We start from the raw sequence: 21,569 nt of genomic DNA, 5'->3' as shown, positions 1-21,569 counted from the left end.
CGGGAAATAATTCACGGAGAGATGGCGTCATCAGACGCGTGACTGCTCTCCCCTGGTATCACAGCTCAGACCTATGGCTGAGACCACAAACAACTAGAAACAAGAAACAATATTCACTTTGAATCGCGAATCGTTACAAATACCTTGTAGTTAACAGCTAATGTTGACACCTGCAGTGACATGGATGTTATGTGAACAGTTCTATAATGTTTTATAACATATGAACGATATATGATGGTAAATTGTTTAATGCTGAGGACAAGAGATAAGATAGGTTTGTGAGAAATTCGTTGCATGTCGCTGCAACGGACCTACATTGATGAAGTTTTGGGATTCTGCTGCAAGAGCCGAAATAGGAAATTTACATATGACAGTGATTTGTGCTTGTTAGCTGCCTCACATTCCGACCTTTCCTCCAAGGATTCCCCTATACTTCTGAAAGCCCAACAGGTGCATGTGCAGAATACTACAAGGTTTGAATGTACTTACTCTTCCAGTGCTAATAAATCTTCACACCTGTATCAGTAGAGGCGCGAGCTATGTCTAATAAAGAATAGTCATTATCATTGTCATTCTTTCTCTCACTCTGTGGAACATGCCGGCGGATGCGATCCACCTGCGAATCTATTTGTGCACATTTTCTTTAAGTTTGGGGTAATGGACTTTTTATCCCAGTCTTGATGATCATTCTCAGGGAAAAAGCTGACATTGCGAGGCAACGAATGAAGGGACTCAAGCTACGAAATTATGTGATCCGCATTGTCATTCTTCTCAATTTCATCTCACTGGCAGAGAGGTGCGGCGATGTTAAACTAAATCCAGGAACTATGGACGAATTTACCTTCAACAAATTCTTAAAAAGAATGGAGGAACAACTAAAAGTGCCAGGTGAGAAATTATCAAAAAAGTTAGATGATAATCAGCACCGAACTGAACAAAATATAGCTCAACTTAAAAATGATTTCAATGAATTAAAACTTGCACTCAACCAAACAATCTATATATAAAGGGCACACACTCCAACTCACGTATGAAAGAACTAGAGAAAGAAATGGATTCTTTAAAGAATTTTTCTCGAAGAACATGAAATTTATAGGATTACAAGGAGTGTAAACCTAGAAGTCAGCTGTTTTGCATGGTAAACAAGAAACATTAAACCAGAGAAATGGACAGCAAACTGCAGCATCACTGCGAGGATGGTGTAGACATTTAAGATATTGGGCAGTAGCAGTTCCTTTGACAATGTCTTGAAAGGCTGAAAAAAAAAGAAAGTCAGAGGTTCAATACATTATTTGTATCCATATACGAAGTAACAATTAATTTGACTAAGCAGTCATCCACCTACCTAAATAACCCATAACAAATTATCTGACTGAGTAGTCATTCATCTACCTAACCAACCTACAGACCATGTAACAAACCCAGGCAACCATAATCTTTGCAAAAGATTATGAAAAAATTTGTACTTTGTAAGAAAATAATAAAACCCCACTCCTCCATAGCTGTCCGTTCAAACATGCATTCCCTGTCTGCACTCATATCTTTCTCATGCTGAGATCAGTCTAGTGGTGCAACAGTTTAGAGTTGATCATGAATAAAATTAAACGGATGTCCTGGTTTTAGATTTCATCTCAGGCATGCTGCATGTTTCAACTATTTACAAAATTGGTTCCTCTATGAGTTAGAGCCTTAGTTACTGGCTTTATGATGGTTTACCTTAGCTACTTAGCTAACCAGGAGGGGGAGAAAGAGCTTGATGTCGTCTCACTGCATCGAGGACGAATTGAAGTATCCTTTCCTGCAAATCTCTCTGTGCATCTTCAGGTAGATTTTCCATCACAGATTCAAGATAGGAGAAAAAGCTATCCAACATGCTTCTCCTCCAAGGCTCTCCTAGGTTTTGCTGCAAATAATAAAAAAAACAACACTTAATTAATGTGCCTAGGCATGCATATGTGTGTGGGGGTATATTGGAAACAACCAGATGAAATTTTCTGATGGCTTGTTGATCTGAGCATCAGTCAATTTCATCACTACCTATAGTCGATTGCTATCATTTGGCCAACAAAAAACTTCAATGTACTCCCCTTTCTCGTCTTTTGCACCGTATACTAACATCTTTTCATTTGTTAACAGTTGTGGCTGACATTTATCATGTGACTAATTTCTATTTTTTTAAATTTTATTTACTTAAATGTGTATACAATGAGCAATTATACTAAATAGACTGCAAAGCTTTTTTTTTTTAAAAAAAAGACATTATACTTGAGCATATTTCAACCTACTAGTATAAGAACACCCATATAACACACTAATGATTTAAGGAAGAGAAGCAGAGTAGAAAATAAGACTAACAAAATAAAACTGTCACAAAGAAAGCAAAAGCAACATAAAATGCCTTTCCTGAGCAAACAGTACTCCCAAGTATGCAAAATTAACACAGCCGTCAGGGCTTAAAGGCAGTACATAAAATCAGAAGAAACATGATGGACATACCTCTGGGCGTTTTCGCTTCTTAGAGTCTCGCGGCTCCATCTGTTCCCTGTTTCGCTGTTCTATCACTATTTTGAAAAAAAAAAGAAGAAAAAAGTCACTTCAAAATTTAAGAATTTTTACGGCAGCCGAAGGATCACATATGCATTAAACCAAAGGCAGTGACTACATTTATATATCTCTATGCAAGCCATTACCTTTGAAGATAACATTCTGCTTTTAACACCAAACCCTTCGATCATCCCTGTAAAATGTGTAACTTTAATCTCTCTCTCCCTACATACATACAACCAGCTCTTGCCAATATAACTTCACTTTGTAATCTATCGTGAAGGAAAAAGGTTGGCGTAAGCTTTTTACAGCAATGAAGAGGTAAAGATATAAAGTTGGCTGGACAGATTTTAAAACGCTTTTGCAAAATTTTTTAATAATGTCTAAATTTTTATAAAACATTTCTTGCAATCTAGGATTATTTATTATTATTAAAATACCTTTTATTTTTTCTGAAAATCAGAATGCTGCTTGTAGAACAATGTATACGATGCAATACGCGTACGTACGTACACACACACACTAATAAAGAAAGACGAAAGGCTGAAAAAAAACATGCAAAATGGCTTCCTACAACCTACCTCGATGAGTTGGTTTTGATCAGTGAAGTAACGGTCCGAACGCGCTCTCTCTCTGGCGTTCTTTTTTACGTCATCCATACATGCATTTTGAAGACTTTCGTCACCCACTCACTTTCGTATTCACGCTCTTTCATCCTGCACGCACCCTCTGTCCTCCCACTCTACTATGTAAGGATGTTTTTTAAAATCATTTTCTCTCACTAGCTATAAACTTAAATTTTTTAAAATTATATGTAGAGGGCCGGTAGTCCGGAATTATTGTTGTTAGTTTTGGCGGGACCGGCGGATGATTGTTTGGCGGGATCTGCATGCGAGAAAAGTTACGATTGTGAAAGATCGTGAAAATAGATCTGCTGATGCATGAGAGAAAAGTGCTGATGAGTGAAAGATCGCAACTCTTACTCCTTCCCAGAGCTGAGACGGGGGGAAAAAAAAACAGCATAATCATAATACTTTAAATTAAATAAAAGCCTAGGATATAGAAACAGGGCAACAGAAAGGATCTGGCAACCTGGACAATACACCACCAATGCGGGCTTGGCAGGCCTCCAGGACATCATTCACACATGTACAAGCGCATTAAAAATTCAATTATTAATATTATATATAAGTTTAGTTTATTTTCCATTGGAGTCTGAAATCAAGTTGCTGTCGATAAATCCAAGTACTGAAGGAAATTCACAGGCCCGATGTGTCTGCATGTCTTTGTCTTTTCACCACAACCTTGATCCTGGCAATGAAATTCCGTTAGGTGCTCGCCGATGCGAAACATCGGTGACTCTCGCCACAGTCGATTTGTCTACGTCAGTGAATTCTCCACACACTTCTTGAAAGCTTGATGTGACAAAATATCGTCAAGTGATGAGCACTTGTAGTAAAGGTGTTAGTTTGCCTTGCCGACTGTTGACAGCGATCTCATTTTAAAGAACTTTTAACTTCACCCTCCCTTACTCTCTTTAAACCCGTTTCCTGTTAACAAACATTATTATATCTTACACATTTACATAGAAAAAAATATATATGTATACATAGGCATAAACCATAATACAGACAAGGTGACTGTTTCTCATGGCTCCATAGTGTTACCGTTTTTATTGGGCTTCAGCCAAAACGAGACCGGCAGGACAGAAAAGGTGAAAGACAATCTTCTAATTCAGTCTGCCTTGTAACTGATAATTATCACCACGTCACTATAGAAAACCTGTAGCTTGAGCTTTGTCTTTGCAACTGTAGCTGACGAGAATGTTTGTTATGTGTGGGTTGTCGGTGGGGTTTGTCTTTCAGACGAGCTCGCTTATTGAAGACATTATTGTGGAACTGTCCAGACATATTAAGTTTGTTTAACATAAATTAAATTCACTCACGCACGCACACACACAAGTGCATTGAATAAAACTAGATGAGTGTTTCAGCTTTGTATTTATCAGGCTTCCCACCAGATATTATGCCACATTCTTTGTATGAAGACGCATTTCTTTCGTCTTGCATTCCTCACGACTAAGCAATTTTACCCGACTCTTTGATCAACCTTTTGTCTCTCGTGCCAGTAGCCTTTGTGGCAGGAATCGCCTTTCAAGGTCTATCTCTCCAGGCCGTCACGCTTGGAGACACAGAGAGTATTCTAGAACCGCCAAGACAATTACAGACCAGGCACTTTGCGTGACAGGAAATCTTTTTCTCGGCAGGAACACAGAGTGGGAGACCAACTCTGAGCTTCCAGTTTGCACAAGATACTTAAAGCTGTTAAAAAGTTATGGTTCAGAAACAACGAATCATTTGGGTTCTGAAGCTTCAATGTTCTTCACGACTAGACTCGGCACGGATCATTGTTGTCCGCACCTTTAGTCTTAAAATACAGTTTCTTTTCGAAGTGGATAATCCAAGAAATTGTTCACAGTTCATACTTGGATACAACTGTAGTTCTTCAGAATTTTTTTTAAGAATAATTGAGAGGATTATTCAGCATTTCGCTGTTTGTTTTTATGAACATATACTAAGAACAAAAGTTTTAAGGTTATTGTTTTTCTAAGAAAAGAATTGAAGAAACATCAACACTGATTTTGTGAGAAGAAGTGAAGATGAATGAAATGTCGAGTCTGCACAGCCCTCTCAACATTTCTACTCAGTCTCAGATTTCTTCTGGCTTCGAATCCGCCAGATCCACTGGGTTCGAGAGCTTCACCATGGAACCCACCGTCCAGTGGGTTTCTATGGAGATGGAGGGGGAACGACTGAGGAGGGAGATGCAGGAGAACAACGCTGTCCTGCAGGACTACGCCGAGAACATCAGCTTCCTGAAGGTGCAGACCAGACTGATGCGGGACAAGAGCGAGGACCAAGCTCAGGAGAACTTGAAGTTGAAGGAGGAGTACGAGGACAAGCTGAGCTCTGCCCGTGACCTCGTAGAGAAGGTGAAGGACGAGAGAGCTCACCTGGAGGTGGAGGTGGAGAATCTGGAGCGAAAGATGGAGCAGGCTCAAAAAGAGTAAGTTTAAAGCCCGTTGTCTGGAACGGACATTAGGGAATACAGGAAACTATGTAAGATGTGGGAATATATTTGTACCGAGGAAATTTTACAGATGGATTTAAACGTAATAGTAAGGAAAATATGGCGCGCGCCTATAAATAGAAACAGGTATAAATCCAGTCGGTCGGATGATAATCTACAATCTTTCCAGATGTACCTCCAGTGTTCTTGATAAGGTTCTATGTTTATATCGGAGGTAAAATAAAGCCCAAGCTGTGGATGTATTTCTTTATATATTTTTAAGTCCTAGCTAAGGTTTCAGATGAATTGAAACAACATATAAATTAGCAGCCATTAAAGATATTCTTTCCGACAGAATATTCCTTGCCCCCGTCCATCTCTTTCACTATGGTTGTCATCTGTTCGTGTGTAATAATGTTTTTTATCTTCTGCTTCTCTTCTGAACGCCCGTCTGTCTGTCTGCTTACTTACCCCCATATCCTTCTCCACCTGTCTGTATGCTTGTCTGGCTGTCCAAGGCTGGAAGAGGCCAAGAGATGGCGAGATGAAGATGTAAAGAAGATCAGCGAGCTGGAAGAAAAAGTCTCCATTTTGACAGTCCGTTTGGAGAACAATCCGATGATAGTTGAGAGACAGAGAGACAAGGAAACAATCGCCAAACTGGAAGATGACGTCAGGTCTATAGCCCAGGTAGGAACTGTTCTGTCAGGTAGAAGAATCAACGATTTGTAATTTGATTATAAATGCAACTTTTTCAGCTTTTAAGCTACATGTATAAAAATGAAAACACATGTTTATAAGTAAACATTGCAAAAACGAGCGATTTATGCTCGTACAAGATTTAAAAGCGTTGATATATGTTTATAAGAAACAAACAAATCTACGCATGGGCTACACTTTCTTTATTCCACTCTCGTCCATATCTTTCTTTACCTATCTTTCTATCACTGTTTCTCTCTGTGTATCTCTTTATTCATCTGCTTCTTTCTCTCAATATCTCTTTCTTTCTGTCTTTCTCTCTGCTTATTTGTAGTTCTCGTTCTTTCTTTGTATTCTGTGTTCCTGCCTTTCTCTCTTTCTGTTTCTGTATGTTTATTTGATTGTCATTTTCTGTGTTTCTGTCTTTCGTGTTTCTCTCTTTTTCTGTGTTTCTGTCCTCCTTTTTGTGTTTCTTTCTATGTCAGTATTGTATTGTATTAACACAAACAATTTTCTCTCAATTTGTCAGGATTTTCTGACAGAAATGAACTCTCGCCTGGAAGCCGAGAATCGCGTGCACACCTTGACGGAGGAACTCAAGTTTTTAAGGGCTGAACACGAGAAGGTATCTGAGTAAGGGGTGCATTCTTCTGGGAAACACTCTGTTGAATGCTTAACTTTATGAGGTAATTGATGAAAAGGATTATTATGGTCCCCTATAAAAGATAAATAGGGGAAGTTTAAAAGCACGGGTAGAAAGTTAGGAAGGATTATGACAGGCAGAGAGAGAGAAAGAGGAAAGGAAGAACGTATAAGTAGGCAGAAATAATGTAGGCAGAAGAGAAGGGGAATAATACATATCGTTTTACTCACTATTTTGTTCTCAGTGCCAGAAGCGACTGGCGATACTGGAGTCAAGAGAGACTAATGTCATCTACAGCGATTTCTGGAAAAAAGAACTGAGTCAGCTCCGTGCCTACATCCAGGCTGAGTTTCAGGCAGAACAGGAGACGAGGGAAAGAAATCACAAATTCCAAGTAAGAAAAAAACTACAAGCTTGCACATGATTCTTTAAACTGACTACATTGACTAGAAAAGAAACGAAGACACAGGAATCATAAAATTCACGAATAGAATACTTATTATTATCATTATTAGCGATGAGCTCTAGTGTAAACAGCATTCTTCACGTGCCTGCAGGTGCAAGAACTCCAGACTCGCCTGCAACACCTGGGAGGGCAGCTGAGCAAGGCACAAGAACAGACTGAGAGAGCACAGAAGGACCTGAGCTTGTCGGAGACAGAAAAAGCTCAACTAGAGACTGAGGCATGTACAAACATGCACATATTCGTACGCAGACACGCACTACCACACACAAATACATTCATGGAAACGTGCTTAATTGTAGCTTTCTGTGCTCCAGACTAGAAAACGATATTTACCATAAAATAAATAAATAAATAAGACAAAAGAAAGGCAAAGAAACAAGCAAGAAATAAAGAGATTGAGGAGAAAATAAAAAAAGAACAAAAATGAAGAAAGAAAACATATTTGTAGACAGGTATCTGGAGAACGGTGAAGAGTTATTTCCCTTAAATGGCTGAAATAATATCGTGTATTTATTAAGTGATTGTCAAAAAAGTGTTTAGACCTTGCTAGAACTTCACAGGAGCGAGAATAGAAGGAAATTTTAAACAGGAAATTGACTTTCGTCTGCTCCAGATATTTTCTCTGAGAGAGAAAATTGAGCACTTGAGTCATCTACAGAACGAAAACGACGACCTACAGAATCAGGTGGAGAAGTTGATGGTAAGTCTTCTTAAACATAAAAAAATTCTTACAAGTAGAATGTTTACTAAAAGCTTTTACTAACGATGGAAATTATAACAAATAGAAGCAGGGGAAAACTATAACAATAACCAGTTGTGGCAATTTATTTTCAAAATGGGATGGTTAAATAAGAAAGAAAATCCGAAAACAAAGACTGGGATTAACATATAATTTAGGAGTAAGTATCGTTTATTCTCAGCAGCAATAGTGATGACAGTATGTTTATCAAATATGTTTAAAGCTGAGTTACACGATGGTGTCTGGCGCTGTCAGGAAACCTCAAAATAAGTAATAGGTAAACTTTCTTTGTATCTTTGTGACAGAGTCCATCGGTGGTTTCTTACATCTAGACTCCTCTGTGTTTTGATTGCTTTCATTATCCAAACTCTAGATAATGAGAGAAATATAAGCCATTGTTTCAGTGGGATCTTTGTCTCACGTGACGCCTCCTGTTTGTCGTGACAGAAACTCGTGCGCCAGATGTTGACCATTCAGTCGGAAGTGACAACGTACGGCAAAACTCTCACGGGGCTGAGCAACATCAGGTAAGACTAAGAAATATCAGGTGAGAGTAAAAATATCAGGTGAGACTAAGAAACATCAGGTGAGAGTAAAAACATCAGGTGAGACTGAGAAACATCAGGTGAGAATAAAAACATCCGGTAAGACTGAGAAACATCACATGTAACTGAGCCCAATCTGATGAGACTGAGCAGCTTCGACGTTTGATCTTTTTCGATCAATGTTTTAATAATAAAATAGTGTTGTGTCTCTGTGCCGTAATTTGTCCTGCTGTACTGATGAGAGGTTAAGGACTTGACTGTTACAGAAAGTCTGCTTGCTTGTTTAATTCCACGTTTATTCTCTTTTCAGACCAGATCTGACCAAGCAGTCTACACTAGCAGGTACACATATTTTTAAAAAAATTTTCAGGAGGCACATATTGATATCTAAACGTTATGATATTTGCATTCTCGACCCTTTCTTTACCCTCGTGATAAATCTAAGATGAACTTGCTATCTATGAAGAGTCAGCAATGTGAAATGTTTTAGTATCGTGTCATGGAAACAGATTCACGTTGAGGTTTAAAACCTGCTTTACCTGCTCACTGTCTTAAAGGCACCCCGCTTTGTGTGTCCACCACCACCCGCAACGCCCGTGCAACCTTCCAAACGACCGGTGATGATGTAACCATTGCCGATGTGGACCCGTTAGGCAAGCACATCACCATCAAGAACAACAGTCCAAGGGTGTGTAATTCTTTGCTCAGGAGCACTAGCTCCACCTTTTACAGCCTCATGTTACCAGATTGTTATATTTCTTGATCAGTTTGTGGTTAGTTTTGCACAAGCAGTGGCAAAAGTATCTGATGCAGCTTGGATTATGTCCCTTTGTCTGACAGGTGTCCTGCTCGCTCGTGCAGGGCAAAGCCGTTGACCCTTCGCTGGCCGCCATGATTTTGTTTTCCCACCCCTGCTTTCTCTAGATCAGTGATACCCAACCTTTTTCGGCCTGCGGGCCATATCCATTTCGGACGGCCGTGTCGCGGGCCACTTCACCGCAAAAATACAAAAAAAGAAAAAATAGAGCAGATACCATTTTTATTAGAAACAAGTTGTACTTACCATTAATTATGTAGTAATTAGTGGGATATTTGAAGTTGTTTTCCCGAAACCAACTTCTGAATGTCCGGCCTCATCGTAGAGACACCAAGTCGGAGCACTGAATCGCAATGTTCGTCCATCGCAAAAAAAAAGATTGGGAAACGCCCCTACGTGGGGATAAATACTTCCTTTTTTTCGTTTTTTTAAGGTCTTCTTTTATTACTAACATGCCGATTTCCTGCACTGTGGGCAGAAGTTTCGCGGGCCGGATATGGCCCGCGGGCCGTAGGTTGTGCATCCCTGCTCTAGATGATGCCCCAAGTTCATATTTCGTTTCTTGGTACATTGTATTTCTCTCTTTGTATGTGACACCTGTTTACAGGTTTCCCAAGCAACAATTTTCGTCAGTTATAAGTCACAATATTTAGATTTTGGTATTTTAAAAACACGGTCACCGCATTGTGTCTGGCATCGTGCAGGACGTCAAACTGGCCAACTGGACCTTAAAGAGAGAAGTGGAGGGAAGCGAACCCCTGGTCTACAACTTTCCACCCAGTGCTGTTGTCATGGCTGGAAAGACTCTGAAGGTAAGTATTGCAGCGTAAGGTACAGAAACTGAACTCCACATCTCACATCTGACATATTTGATACCTGCTAACCCTGTGTACTCTTCTATGCTTATATCGTGTACAAAGAGATGGTCCTGGTACCGGGATCCTGTCGTATTAGAAAGACACACTTTTCATTACAGAATAATAAGAAAGAAACAAGTGTATCTGGGCACCTGACGTAAACAGATGTTCCCTTTATCCGATGTACAGGGAGCCTCATGCCTTGCTGAAATAGAATGACATATAGTGAATACAGGAAGAGAAGATAACAGTAAATAAGTGCCAGATAATAATGATCTGTAATCCGCATTCTTTTCCTTCTTATAATGCTAATTAATTTTGCTACCAGCTGATAACAAGTAAACGCTTCCGAACGCTAACCTTAACTCAACTAAAATGTCATGATCAGGTCTATGATGTGACCAACACCAGTGTCCCCTTCATCATTGTCGTTACATTATGACTCGTCCAGTGAGAATGTACTTCAGTCAAACTTCTTGTCTCAGGTGTGGTCAAGTGGACATGTCACCTCCCGGGGTGCTAATGATCTCGTCTTTTACGGGGCAAAATCCTGGGGAACTGGGTACCAGACTACCACTACCTTGTACAGCAACAGCGAAGAGGTACTGAGCTTAAGAAAGAAAAAAACAAAGAAACAAACAAAGAAACAAACAAAGAAACAAACAGAGAAACAAACAAAGAAACAAACAAAGAAACAAAGAAGGAAGGAAGTATCAAATCCAAGATGTTCTCACCTGCATGTATATTTACAGCGGTTTAGTGTGTGCATGTGGTGGGGGGAGCGTGCATATGCATATATAAATACCCTAAAATATGACTATTTATGTATATTCAACTGTATGTATAATTTAATGTTTTTATTGTCTTTTCCAGCAGGCCAGTTAGGACTAGAATCGGCAAACACGACTTGTCCAGGCTAATCTTTCAACCAGCCATCACCTCTGTAGTTTGTTTAAATCATCGTCAAACATATCGGCCTTGCTTACGTGAACTGATGAAAAAGTATCCGTAAATACTTATATTGAAATCTTTATTATTGCGTGAGTTTTGTAAGCTGAACATTACCAGAGAATCGATTAAAATCAACTCTTTCTGCTGTATACACTGCACCTTAACATTTTAACCCATTTTAATATTTTTATTTTAATTATTTGTTTTTGTATTTATTTATCAATTTATGCTGTACTTTATATTTATTATACACAAAAATAGAGTAGTAATAAACTGTGATAAAAAAATACTTTTATTATCAGTTTTAACTTGATATTTTGTTTATCTCATTAACAAAAGCGCTACCACATAAATAACACAATTGACTTGTAAGTCTGAAAATAAAGTTTAACTTGTGTCGATGTTGTAACAATATAATTATTCGCAGCTTGCTGAGTTAAAACTGACAAATGTACTTGCATGGCTCTGAGTGCTTAGGTCGGCTAGATCCCAATAAAAAAAGAGCTTTACATACTGACTGACATGTTTATGAGTTTTCGTCTGTTGAAACCTCTACAGATTGACTATGTTTTTATTTGTAATGAAGGCAAGCAAACATTTCCTCACAATATACAAATACAATACTTTCAAAAATAAAATTCTTTCAAACTATTATTTTATTGGATTTTATTGTCGGATTTTGATTTCCCGAAACATTGAACAACTGATCTATTCACCTACACGACTGAGATGTGAAAATCTCTACAGAAATCTTAATATAAAATTCAAGCAATGTTTATTACGGAAAATATTTCCTTCAAGGTAATGGTATATTTTCAGATTTTTACATTTGAATAACTCAAACAATAAGGGAACTTATAATAAACTCAAAACATTCTTAGATTCACATGTTTAGATTCTCAATATTCACACATTTCAAACGAAATCAAAGCCAGGGGACGTAATACTAAATTGAGATCCGAGTTATCTCCCTTGTGGGCGCCTCAAAGGTGATGAACAGCAGGAACGCAGCGGCATAGCTAATGAATGTGTTTGCTATAAAGGCTACAGTCTGAAAGAAATATATTACATGTAATGCAATTAAGCATGCAAATTGCTTTTATGTGTGTAAGGGTGAGGGCGGTTTAACAGTTACACGTAAATATGTTTTCGGAACTTCTTGAGCTGTAGCAAAACGGACGTTAGGAAGGGTATCTATGAAAAAAATAATTTTCTTAATGGGTAATCTTCACTTTTTATTTAAAGTATTAGGCAGAAAAAAATACAATCAACTATTATTTTATATCGGACTTACCCCACAAAACTGTAAATATTAATTGACATTTTTCCTATATTGCTATCCAGGATCTGCCTGTTTACTATCTTCATGGTACTGTAGCTTTATTTTTACAAAGACCACCGTTGTTGATGTAGCATACTTACAATGTTGAACTTGGAGAAGAAGAAAGGTATTCTGAGGCTCAGGTAGTAGCTTAGTATTGCCAAAGGGTGTGTCAGGTACACACAGTAAGTCAAACGGCTCAGTGGCACCCACAGCTTCCATGACAAGACTGCGTTCAGAGGCCCTGTGGCACGAGCACAAAGCAACATCAACGAAATCTGGAGAATTCATCATCATCGTCGTCATCATCATCATCTCCCGTCATCCCCGCTAGTTTTCTGACCATGTTGCTACAAAAAAAAAAATGTTTCAGCACCGACAGCAGCCACTGCTACTTCCAATAACACTTCTACAACTCCATTACGACCCTCGCGGCTTGTCTGAACGCCTTAACATTAACTGAGTATTTTATCTTTCCTGCTTGTCTTTAAGCCAGGAGAGTGAAACTAAATGGCAACGTACTTGCGTTATTGGTAGAGCAGGCGAACACAAGCCAGGCCACCCCAGCACCCAGCACCACGTGACGCACAGCAAGGTACATCGACGTCACGGACTGGCTGGACCCGGCCATTCCAACTGTGCCGTACAAAACGGCAGAGCAGCTGGCGATGACAGCTGCCCAAACACAGCTGTAAAGTATCTGCACACATGGTCGGGAGTAATGGAGTGGGGATCAAAGCAAGTTACTTCCCACTTTTATTTTTTTTTTACTTCGCGCTACTTGATGTCTACATAGTGTGATGATGGCGCTAATTATTAAGTCATTAACTACAGCTGCACATATTTTTAACAAGACTTTAACCCCTTCTCTTCCAGCAGACGTGTGTCCAAAGGTGTCAGAACTGAAATTAATGGACACAGATGTTGTGTTTCTACATTTGATTACGAATATCAAAGATCGTTGCGCTTGTACGGTTAAGGTCCTTAAGGAGTCTTGCAAACATCGCGTTAGATTTTCGCGTTGAGCACAACATTGAACTACTACTGGCATTTACTTATTCGTTTATTTTCTTTAACATACACGAAGACAGCTATAGGTTATGCAGAAAGAGATTGCCGAACCTTGCTGAACCTTGCAAAATAGTTTCTCTGCAGGAGGCATCCAGTCAACACGCCGATGACGTACGGCGCTGCACGGCAGTACGGCTTGACGACGTACTGCTGGTAGAACTCCCCTCTCATAAATCTAATGCAAATACAAGCAAAGACTGTTTTATATGTGATACTTTAAACACATCTTGTATAAGGCTACAAGTCCGGTAAACACAAGCACTCGAAAAAGCTACTTTAAAAATTACAATTCGAAAAATAGCTGAACTTAAGAAAAAGTAAAGGAAAAAATCTGTTCTGGAAAGAAATAATTACCACTGAAAAAGAATTACGCAGTATATTTCATATAAAAATATAGTCATCTTCTATTTTAAAAAATCATATTCATATTACCAAAATCAAATATTAAGATTCTAGGACAGAAGGGACATGTCACAAAAACACGCAAACGCAAAACAAAAACAAACAAAACCCCCAAGAAAATAGTATATAATGCACATCTTTACCTAAAAATACTTCTAAAGATACCAAAAAAGTTATGAGCGTGATGTGTAAATAGAAAAATGTTCACTCAAGACACTCTGAAGGACCAGCGGGTACATTGTAATGTTTGGTCACAAAGCCAGTGGCTACTACAGAAGCGGCCATGAGAAGAAAGCACACGAGCATCCCTATCACTGGGTAGCTGCAACACCAAAGTGCATTGTTAGCAAACAGTGTCAGGATATTAAAAATACACAATTTCTCATTTAACTTTATATAGCTTGAGTTCTTATGATCTCTCTTTGTTTCCACTGCTTGTTTATGTTTGTCTTTCTTAACTCTTCACAATTAGTTTCTCATTCAAAGTCGAAGTGTGTAATTTCGATGGTCTGGCAATAACACGTGCATTCCTAGGTGACAGTCACTGTTGGTATCCTACAAAGAAAACATACATTTCAATCGTTTTTTATATCTGTGCAGCAAAACCAGTTTATTCCTTGACTCAAGTCGCAGTTAGCAGCCTTCGTCAAGGTAGTTGCTGATATCAAATTAAACAGACACCACGTTCACAACCTTCAGAATTTATTTCAAATATTTTGAAGGCCCTTTTTAAAAAGAAAAAAAATGTACGAAAGCTTAATCAAATTTGGCAAAGTGTTTACATGACGGCAGCTTAATCACACAGATAGACCGGTTCGATACCCGTGTAGCGCAGTGTACTCCCCTCCCCCCTTAGCCACGATTAGTGAAGCCTTTCACGCCTCAGTACCCAATGACCATAAGGTCACAGGACTTCATTCAAAAATGCAAACTCACTAGTAAAAAACGAAGATGATGACTGGAGAGATAAGATAGAGCTGCATGTCGTTGGCCAGGTACCACGTCCAGTCAAGACACTGCGACAGACTATTTTCATTTAGTATGTAATGTTGCCTGTTGGATACCCACAACCCGCAGAAAGACAAAGAAGCTGTGATGATTTGTAAGTCTGATAATAAATGGTCACCAATGGCAACAAGAATCATTAACAATTATTCTGAAAAAAAAGGCCAAATGTCAGTAGGTACTGAATTAACATCTGGAGAGATAGTAATTCGAAACTACTAAAATTTCAATCACCGCCTGTTCCTCTGTGACGAAGTTGTTGACATACAGCAAGTTGACCCACCAGCTGTCACGACACTGACCTCCAGGGCCTGTCGCAGGCCACAAGGGGCCGTCTCCAAGGTGTGGGGCGATCCCTGCAGCTATGGCGATCACCAGTGCATAAAGTGGTGTCAACCTGTATCACAAACCACGTGACGACATCTCAAAACAACTTATGAGAGGCTTTAAAAAGCCTGTATGAAGCAATCAAAAGGTAGATGTGAACCATAAATGATACCACGACAATATAATTTCAATACTATGTTTAGTTTACTTAGAAAGATTTATTTATCTAGTCGTGTAGTTATACAACAGACTGAAAAACTAAATCCTGATATGATGTACCTCAAGAACCGACGAGAGTAAAACCTGAAGATGTTAGGTCTCTGGTCCAGTTTGCTCATATACCCTAACGTATGATACCCGACCAGGAGTCCACTGTCAACAAAAACAACAAACAGTTAGGTACTAGATCATCAATACCGGAAATTTCTCAAGCCTTGCTAATTCTTTCTCAAAATGTAACTTGCAAGAAGTCTTATCTAAGAAATTCCTTTGGATGATTAATTTTACTTCTGTTGCACCACCTCTACACAGCTATAAAAAATTACATTTTAAAAGACTTTTATCATTAACTCAGTCCTGAAGTACTGGCCTGCCATTATTTTTATAAACCAACAGCATGGTTTACAGACATTTTGAAAACTTTGTACTCAAGAACTATTGATATGATGCTGGATAAATTCTCTTCGCAGTTACATACCTTGTAACCTTCTTAAATTAAGTATGGACTCAATTAAGGAAGAAAGAAAGAAAGAAAAGAAAAAATAAGAATAGGTAGATAAAAGCAAAAGAAAACTCTAGAATAAATGAAAACCGAAAGGAAGGAATTGCAAACATCATGTCGTGAGGGTCACATTGACAAATGAATCTACTATTCCCACCTGAGTGTGAAGAAGACGTCTGCACCCAGGATTCCGTTCATGACTGGCTGAATCAGCCACCATTGCCGGTACCTCTCCCACGTATGGATGGTGTTAGCTGCTAAAAGATGGGAAACACGTTTGTTCATGGCATCTTTAATAGAATACTTAACCGTTTTTGTTCTGACATGGAAATAGAGGAGAACAATCTAAAGAGTGATTCCTGAGTAGTATTTCAAATATGTTTACTCCCTAACGTGGTGGATGCTCTTTGTTATTTTATCACACTGTAGACATCTAAATATAATAAGGACAGAAACTTGTATGGTTTGATATAAAAAGCAGCATCGTGGTCCCATTAAGGAAAATGAAGAAATAACAACTTAGAATGCCTAATGCAATGTTGTAGTTTGATGAAAGTTGGAATAAGTTACTGTAGTAAGTTACCTTGTGAGTGTATTTTATAGAGACTAGTTTCTGAATGTGAAAACTCAGTTTTTTTCCTCTCTCTAGATTGCCGAAGGTTGACATACTGTTTAGCAAGACCTGTAAAGGTAACCAGGTTATTGATGTTTTTCTAAGCACATCTATCTACATCAATTCGGGGATCAGATGCATAAAATAAATATTTTAACATATTTTAGCATCGTCTCGAGCAAGAAAACAGCAGCAAATGAGATTCACAAGCACAGCATATTGCTCCCGCTTATGTCAGCTAGTTTCGATTTTAAATTGTTGCCTAAGGGCTTATCCAGCATCATGTTATACCTGATTATATGAACCTTTTTAATTTTTTCGGCTGTGCAGATGGGCAGCTGCTGCTGCGCACACACACCACACACACGCACATACGCACACGCACACGCACACGCACACGCACACGCACACGCACACGCACACGCACACACGCACACCTCTACACACCTGGAACGACTGTTGCGTAGTGGCAGGTGTGACTCATGATCACCCAGAGCACAGTCAGCACGCGCAGACCATGCAAACAGCGCAGAGCGTTGGGTGATCGTTGAACTTCATCAAGGCTTTCACGATCTTTCTCTTCATTCTCTGGCGCCATCAGCTTCTTCCAACCGGTCTTAAGCGAGAAGGACAGGAACAACTGCAGGACAACCGCTGAAACAAATGAATCAGGGACACTGCGTCAGGAGGAGGACATAGGAACAGGTCACAAAAAAGACAGACAAAAAGAAGAAAAAATAAAAATAATAGAAATTATAAGTAGCTGTAGAAGGAAAAACTAATGAACGAATAAAAATGAGTGAATATAACAAAAGAAAAAAAAAAAAAGACCCAAACTGAAAAAGTGCTCATTAAAGATTCTTTGTGGAAGGAGAACAATAACAGTTAATGAGACTTTGGGGACACTCGATTAAAATATAATTTATTTATTCGCAAATGATTAACATTTTTAAAGCCGTAGCGTAGACACTGGACTGTCAAAAAAAGAGACTTCTAGAAAACAAAATGGTGCCGACTAACGCAGTGTGTGCTTCTTGGTTGCTGTCAGAGGACGCCTCAGAAGCTTTGTGTCTTCAGTCGGTCTGACACTGGATGGTCTCAGCAGAACAGACAAATCTTTTGGACCGGCTGCAACTTTGTGTGTGGCTTTGTTTGACACAAACAGGTCGAAAAGTGTTGCGCCAATGATTACCATGGTGACGAGTGACAGGAACGACCTGAGAAACGAACCACAATAAGAGGCTGCGGACAGTGACACGTTAGCAAGCATCATGCTCTCTCTCTTTCTCTCTCTCTCTTTGTATTTCTGGATGATCAGAAGAATTGATGAACAGAGACGTAGGATAGTAGACTGGTTGACAAGTAGAACAAACATTACAAAACTGCAGTTTTTTTGGTTTTGCTTTTTGAGAGAATGGTCTAATACGAATAAATCATCATCTAAGAACTGAACTTGCAAGTGCGCATCCCCACTTTGCAGAAAAAAAGGAGGAGAAAATAGAGTGTTATAGGTTTTCTGATTTCAAACCTTACATCAAGCCATACATCAGACTACAGAACAGTGAGCACCTCTCACGAGGTAATTTAAAATGAGGTATTAACTGTTCACCTTGCATTCTATGCAGGAATATGATGTTCAAAACCACATACTTACAAAACACCTTTGCTTGTGGCATCCAGTGGTGGGTTCCTGGACTTGCAGTCCACGTTGACAATTTGGTCTAGTGTCACGTAGGTATCACGTAGTCCCGGAATACCTTCTGGGGATCACAGATTCATTGGAGAATTATGAGCAACCTTGTACAGTGACTAATTTATGGAGCGAAGAACTTCTCGACGACTTTATTTCGTAGTGTCACATGCAGAGAGAGGGGCAGACATCATTGTAGATGCTGACATAAAACATTCCTTTCTTTCTCTCACTTTTTTCGTTTGGCTTGTGTTTTTGTGTGCTAATATGCGTTTTAATAATGCTGCTTGCATTTATGACCCAGGTATGTATGCACCTGCAGCCGTGACGCATGCACGCTTATACTGTATGTATACACATGATGTGCAAAGAGTAAATATGTCTAGACTACACCAAACAAACAACACAAAGTAATTTTCACACTATGAAAGACAAATGGCTCACCATCGACCATTGCAGTATACACGTCGCTGTTGGAACATTCTTCAGGCACACACACTCCGACCACGGCGGTTACGTTTGCTATCTGACAAAATAATTTCGATTTATTTAAAACAAATTCAGCTAACTAAACTTTTGGAAAGTGTTAATGTAAATGTGTGCTTAAAATCTTTGGATTCAGATAATAAAAAGAATCTCGCAGACAAATTGAAAATTTCATTAGAAACATATTTCTCTTATTTCTTTAGTTTCCTCATAATGATAAGTCAAGAAACGTGACAGATTTACAATTATTAAATTATAAACAAGAATTCAATATGGTGTTAGTTCACGATGCTTTAAAGAAGATTGGTACTCATTTTAAAGAAGAATTTGAACAAGAAAGATATTGAATGTTAAGTTGGGCGAGGCAGACAGTTAGGCAGCCATGATCATCATCCTCTGCCTTGAGCTCCCCTAACCTCCTTTATAGAGATCGTGAGGAGGCAGTACTGCCCGCGCCAGGAGGAATTGGTGTGTCGAGGAGACGCTTCCACCCCAAGACATTCGTCAAAGGCACCGAACCAGCTGAGCCGCTTCTGAAGCACCCCGGGCCCTGGTCTCCCATCAGCGTCCACCACTAGTTTAGAAGTGTAAAGCTCGACATTGGCCTGGCTTATATTCATTTGCATCTAAGGCGGGTAGGGAAGGAATGGGAGGGGTAGAGAGATAATGTATATGTGTGTGTTGAATCCCGCTTTTGCACGTTCGTGGTTTTATTTGTTAGCTCTCTCCTGCTGTCCATTCACACATACAGGAAGGAAAACTCACATAGAAATTCTCATGTCCACTTACACATACATTCAAATGCAAACTTTGCCTACCAACACTACCTCCACGAATAACTACTCACTTTTCAACGCCCACTCCTCTCCGTGCTGGACAGACTGCTTCAGTTGTGCTCTTCTGTTTCTGCACAGCGGCGATATCTCCGTTGTTTGATTTTCTAAGTCGAAAGCTGTGACATTTCCCCCAATCTGTTCTGGATCAGAACTTGCGGCATTTTTGCGATCTTTTCTGTCTGCTTCTTTAGCTATAAAGTAGGAGTGCTGAGCTGATTCATTACTATGAAAACTTCCATTTGTAGGCTGGATTGATCCTGACAACGGATACCTTCCCCTAATGTAGGCATCGAAAAGGCTTCCTGCACGCTCCAGCAGTTCATCTGGTGATGACATCCCCGGAGAAAAGGAAACCAGGTGGCTGACTTCTCTGGGTGAAACTGTCAATGCTGCTGCTGCTGCTGCTGACGACGACGACGACGACGACGACGACGACGACGATGATGATGATGATGATGATGATGAGGAGGAGGAGGAGGAGGAGGAGGAGTTTGCAGATTGATGAACTAAGGTCTGGCTACGTCCTAGAGCGTCAAGCCTTGTCGTCAGCGATAAGGGCACAGGTGATAATGTCGATGTAAGGGTAGCCAGTACAGAAAATGCACAGAATGAAACCACGAGGTTTGCAGGGAGAATCATTCCAAAGGCATCCATTATCCTTATGCATGTCATTGGAGAAATATGATGGCGACTCACCTGCTCTTCGAAAACATTAAGTGAATTCCCAGGTCACCAAATCGCTCAACTGTTCATACCACTTCTTCTTCAAGGAAAAAAATCTTTTTCTTTCATTACTGTTTGCAGGTAGACATGTTAACAGCTGTCTTCATACAGAGCTTATGACAGGACTTTTTCTTCAAAGGACTTTGTGACAGTCTTTACGGTGTAAACCAACAATAATAAGCTCTTGAAGACTAACCTTTAGGTGTTTCCGATCTTAATGAAATCAGGTGAAACCTAATCGATTTGTACTAAAATGCAACCTTCCGAGTAAACAGCTTTGCTTTGAATACTATACTTAAGACCAGCTGGAAATTTCCTCGCCGGATTTTTTTTTTTTTTAAATGAAAAAAAATCTGATGATATTTCTCAAACTACGGTCAGCATTAATGATCGAGGCGTAATGATTTGCCTCAAGGAAGTGGACTAAGAGCATATTCTGATTTGAAATGTAGAATATGCAAGAGCAAAGTTTTATCTAATTTTGCTATAAATAGTGCGCAGTCCGTTGAGAGGGTTTTATTAGCACTGTTAATGTGTTAACCCTGGTAGGAGTTACATTACAGGCAGGACAGCTGAAAATACACGGATCACCATAAATAAAACTGATAAATAAAGAAATTAAAATCCTATGTTTAAAACAATGCATCAAGGAATAATGTTAAAATTAGCAACAGTTTTGATGTTACCTGATTTTTTAAAAGTGCATTTGTTATTTATTTATTTTCCTCAGCCATTTAATCACTATGGAAAAAATCACTATGGAAAAAGATTTTTTTTCTTTACAAAATATTTACCTTTCTATTCTTTCTTATTTACCTTATTATTTTTCATTGAAGAATGGATATCGAATGCTTTATGTGATTTAATTATATATCTCTACATCATCTGTAATTTTCAAGAGACTTTAATCTGGTGTACCCCGGCCCGAGGATTCCTCTGGAAGAAGTCCAGATAATAATAATAGCAACAACAATAACAGAAAGATATAATCCACTAATCCAGAGTATGTGAGAAAGGATCGATGGACTATACGTATACGCTCTG

The 21,569-nt window shown here is 39.1% G+C and overlaps 2 protein-coding genes and 1 long non-coding RNA gene across 4 annotated transcripts; 1 reads left to right on the top strand and 2 right to left on the bottom strand.

Annotated features, from left to right (window-relative positions):
- Positions 1 to 1,056: 1,056 nt before the first annotated feature.
- LOC112575458 lies at positions 1,057 to 3,193 on the bottom strand. The gene is made up of 4 exons (XR_003101648.1): positions 3,126 to 3,193; positions 2,497 to 2,561; positions 1,717 to 1,903; positions 1,057 to 1,255 (listed from the first exon to the last, which is right to left on the bottom strand). It is a non-coding gene; the product is annotated as an uncharacterized LOC112575458 (long non-coding RNA).
- Positions 3,194 to 4,808: 1,615 nt separating this feature from the next.
- LOC112576194 (intermediate filament protein ifa-1-like) lies at positions 4,809 to 11,844 on the top strand. Its single transcript, XM_025258475.1, has 12 exons — positions 4,809 to 5,610; positions 6,132 to 6,303; positions 6,842 to 6,937; positions 7,200 to 7,349; positions 7,513 to 7,638; positions 8,035 to 8,121; positions 8,608 to 8,687; positions 9,016 to 9,047; positions 9,263 to 9,393; positions 10,227 to 10,334; positions 10,865 to 10,981; positions 11,253 to 11,844. Exons 1-12 carry the CDS (start codon positions 5,204 to 5,206, stop codon positions 11,262 to 11,264), a joined length of 1,518 nt encoding a protein of 505 aa, XP_025114260.1. The 5' UTR covers positions 4,809 to 5,203; the 3' UTR covers positions 11,265 to 11,844.
- On the bottom strand, positions 11,527 to 21,105 carry LOC112576193 (O-acyltransferase like protein-like). Of its 2 annotated transcripts, none has more exons than XM_025258472.1 (15): positions 19,814 to 21,105; positions 19,383 to 19,540; positions 18,925 to 19,006; positions 18,445 to 18,550; positions 17,811 to 18,007; positions 17,238 to 17,444; positions 16,335 to 16,434; positions 15,736 to 15,828; positions 15,364 to 15,526; positions 15,061 to 15,140; positions 14,333 to 14,446; positions 13,774 to 13,897; positions 13,174 to 13,351; positions 12,753 to 12,895; positions 11,527 to 12,381 (listed from the first exon to the last, which is right to left on the bottom strand). In XM_025258472.1, the coding sequence occupies exons 1-15, from the start codon at positions 20,472 to 20,474 to the stop codon at positions 12,277 to 12,279; spliced, it is 2,511 nt and encodes an 836-aa protein (XP_025114257.1). In that variant the 5' UTR covers positions 20,475 to 21,105; the 3' UTR covers positions 11,527 to 12,276. The 2 variants fall into 2 exon arrangements, with proteins under 2 accessions (XP_025114257.1, XP_025114258.1); XM_025258473.1 differs by having other exon boundaries at positions 15,367 to 15,526.
- Positions 21,106 to 21,569: the final 464 nt, after the last annotated feature.

This window comes from Pomacea canaliculata, linkage group LG11 (assembly GCF_003073045.1).
Source record: "Pomacea canaliculata isolate SZHN2017 linkage group LG11, ASM307304v1, whole genome shotgun sequence".
NCBI classification, from domain to species: domain Eukaryota; kingdom Metazoa; phylum Mollusca; class Gastropoda; order Architaenioglossa; family Ampullariidae; genus Pomacea; species Pomacea canaliculata.
This window is presented reverse-complemented; position numbering and strand designations above follow the sequence as displayed.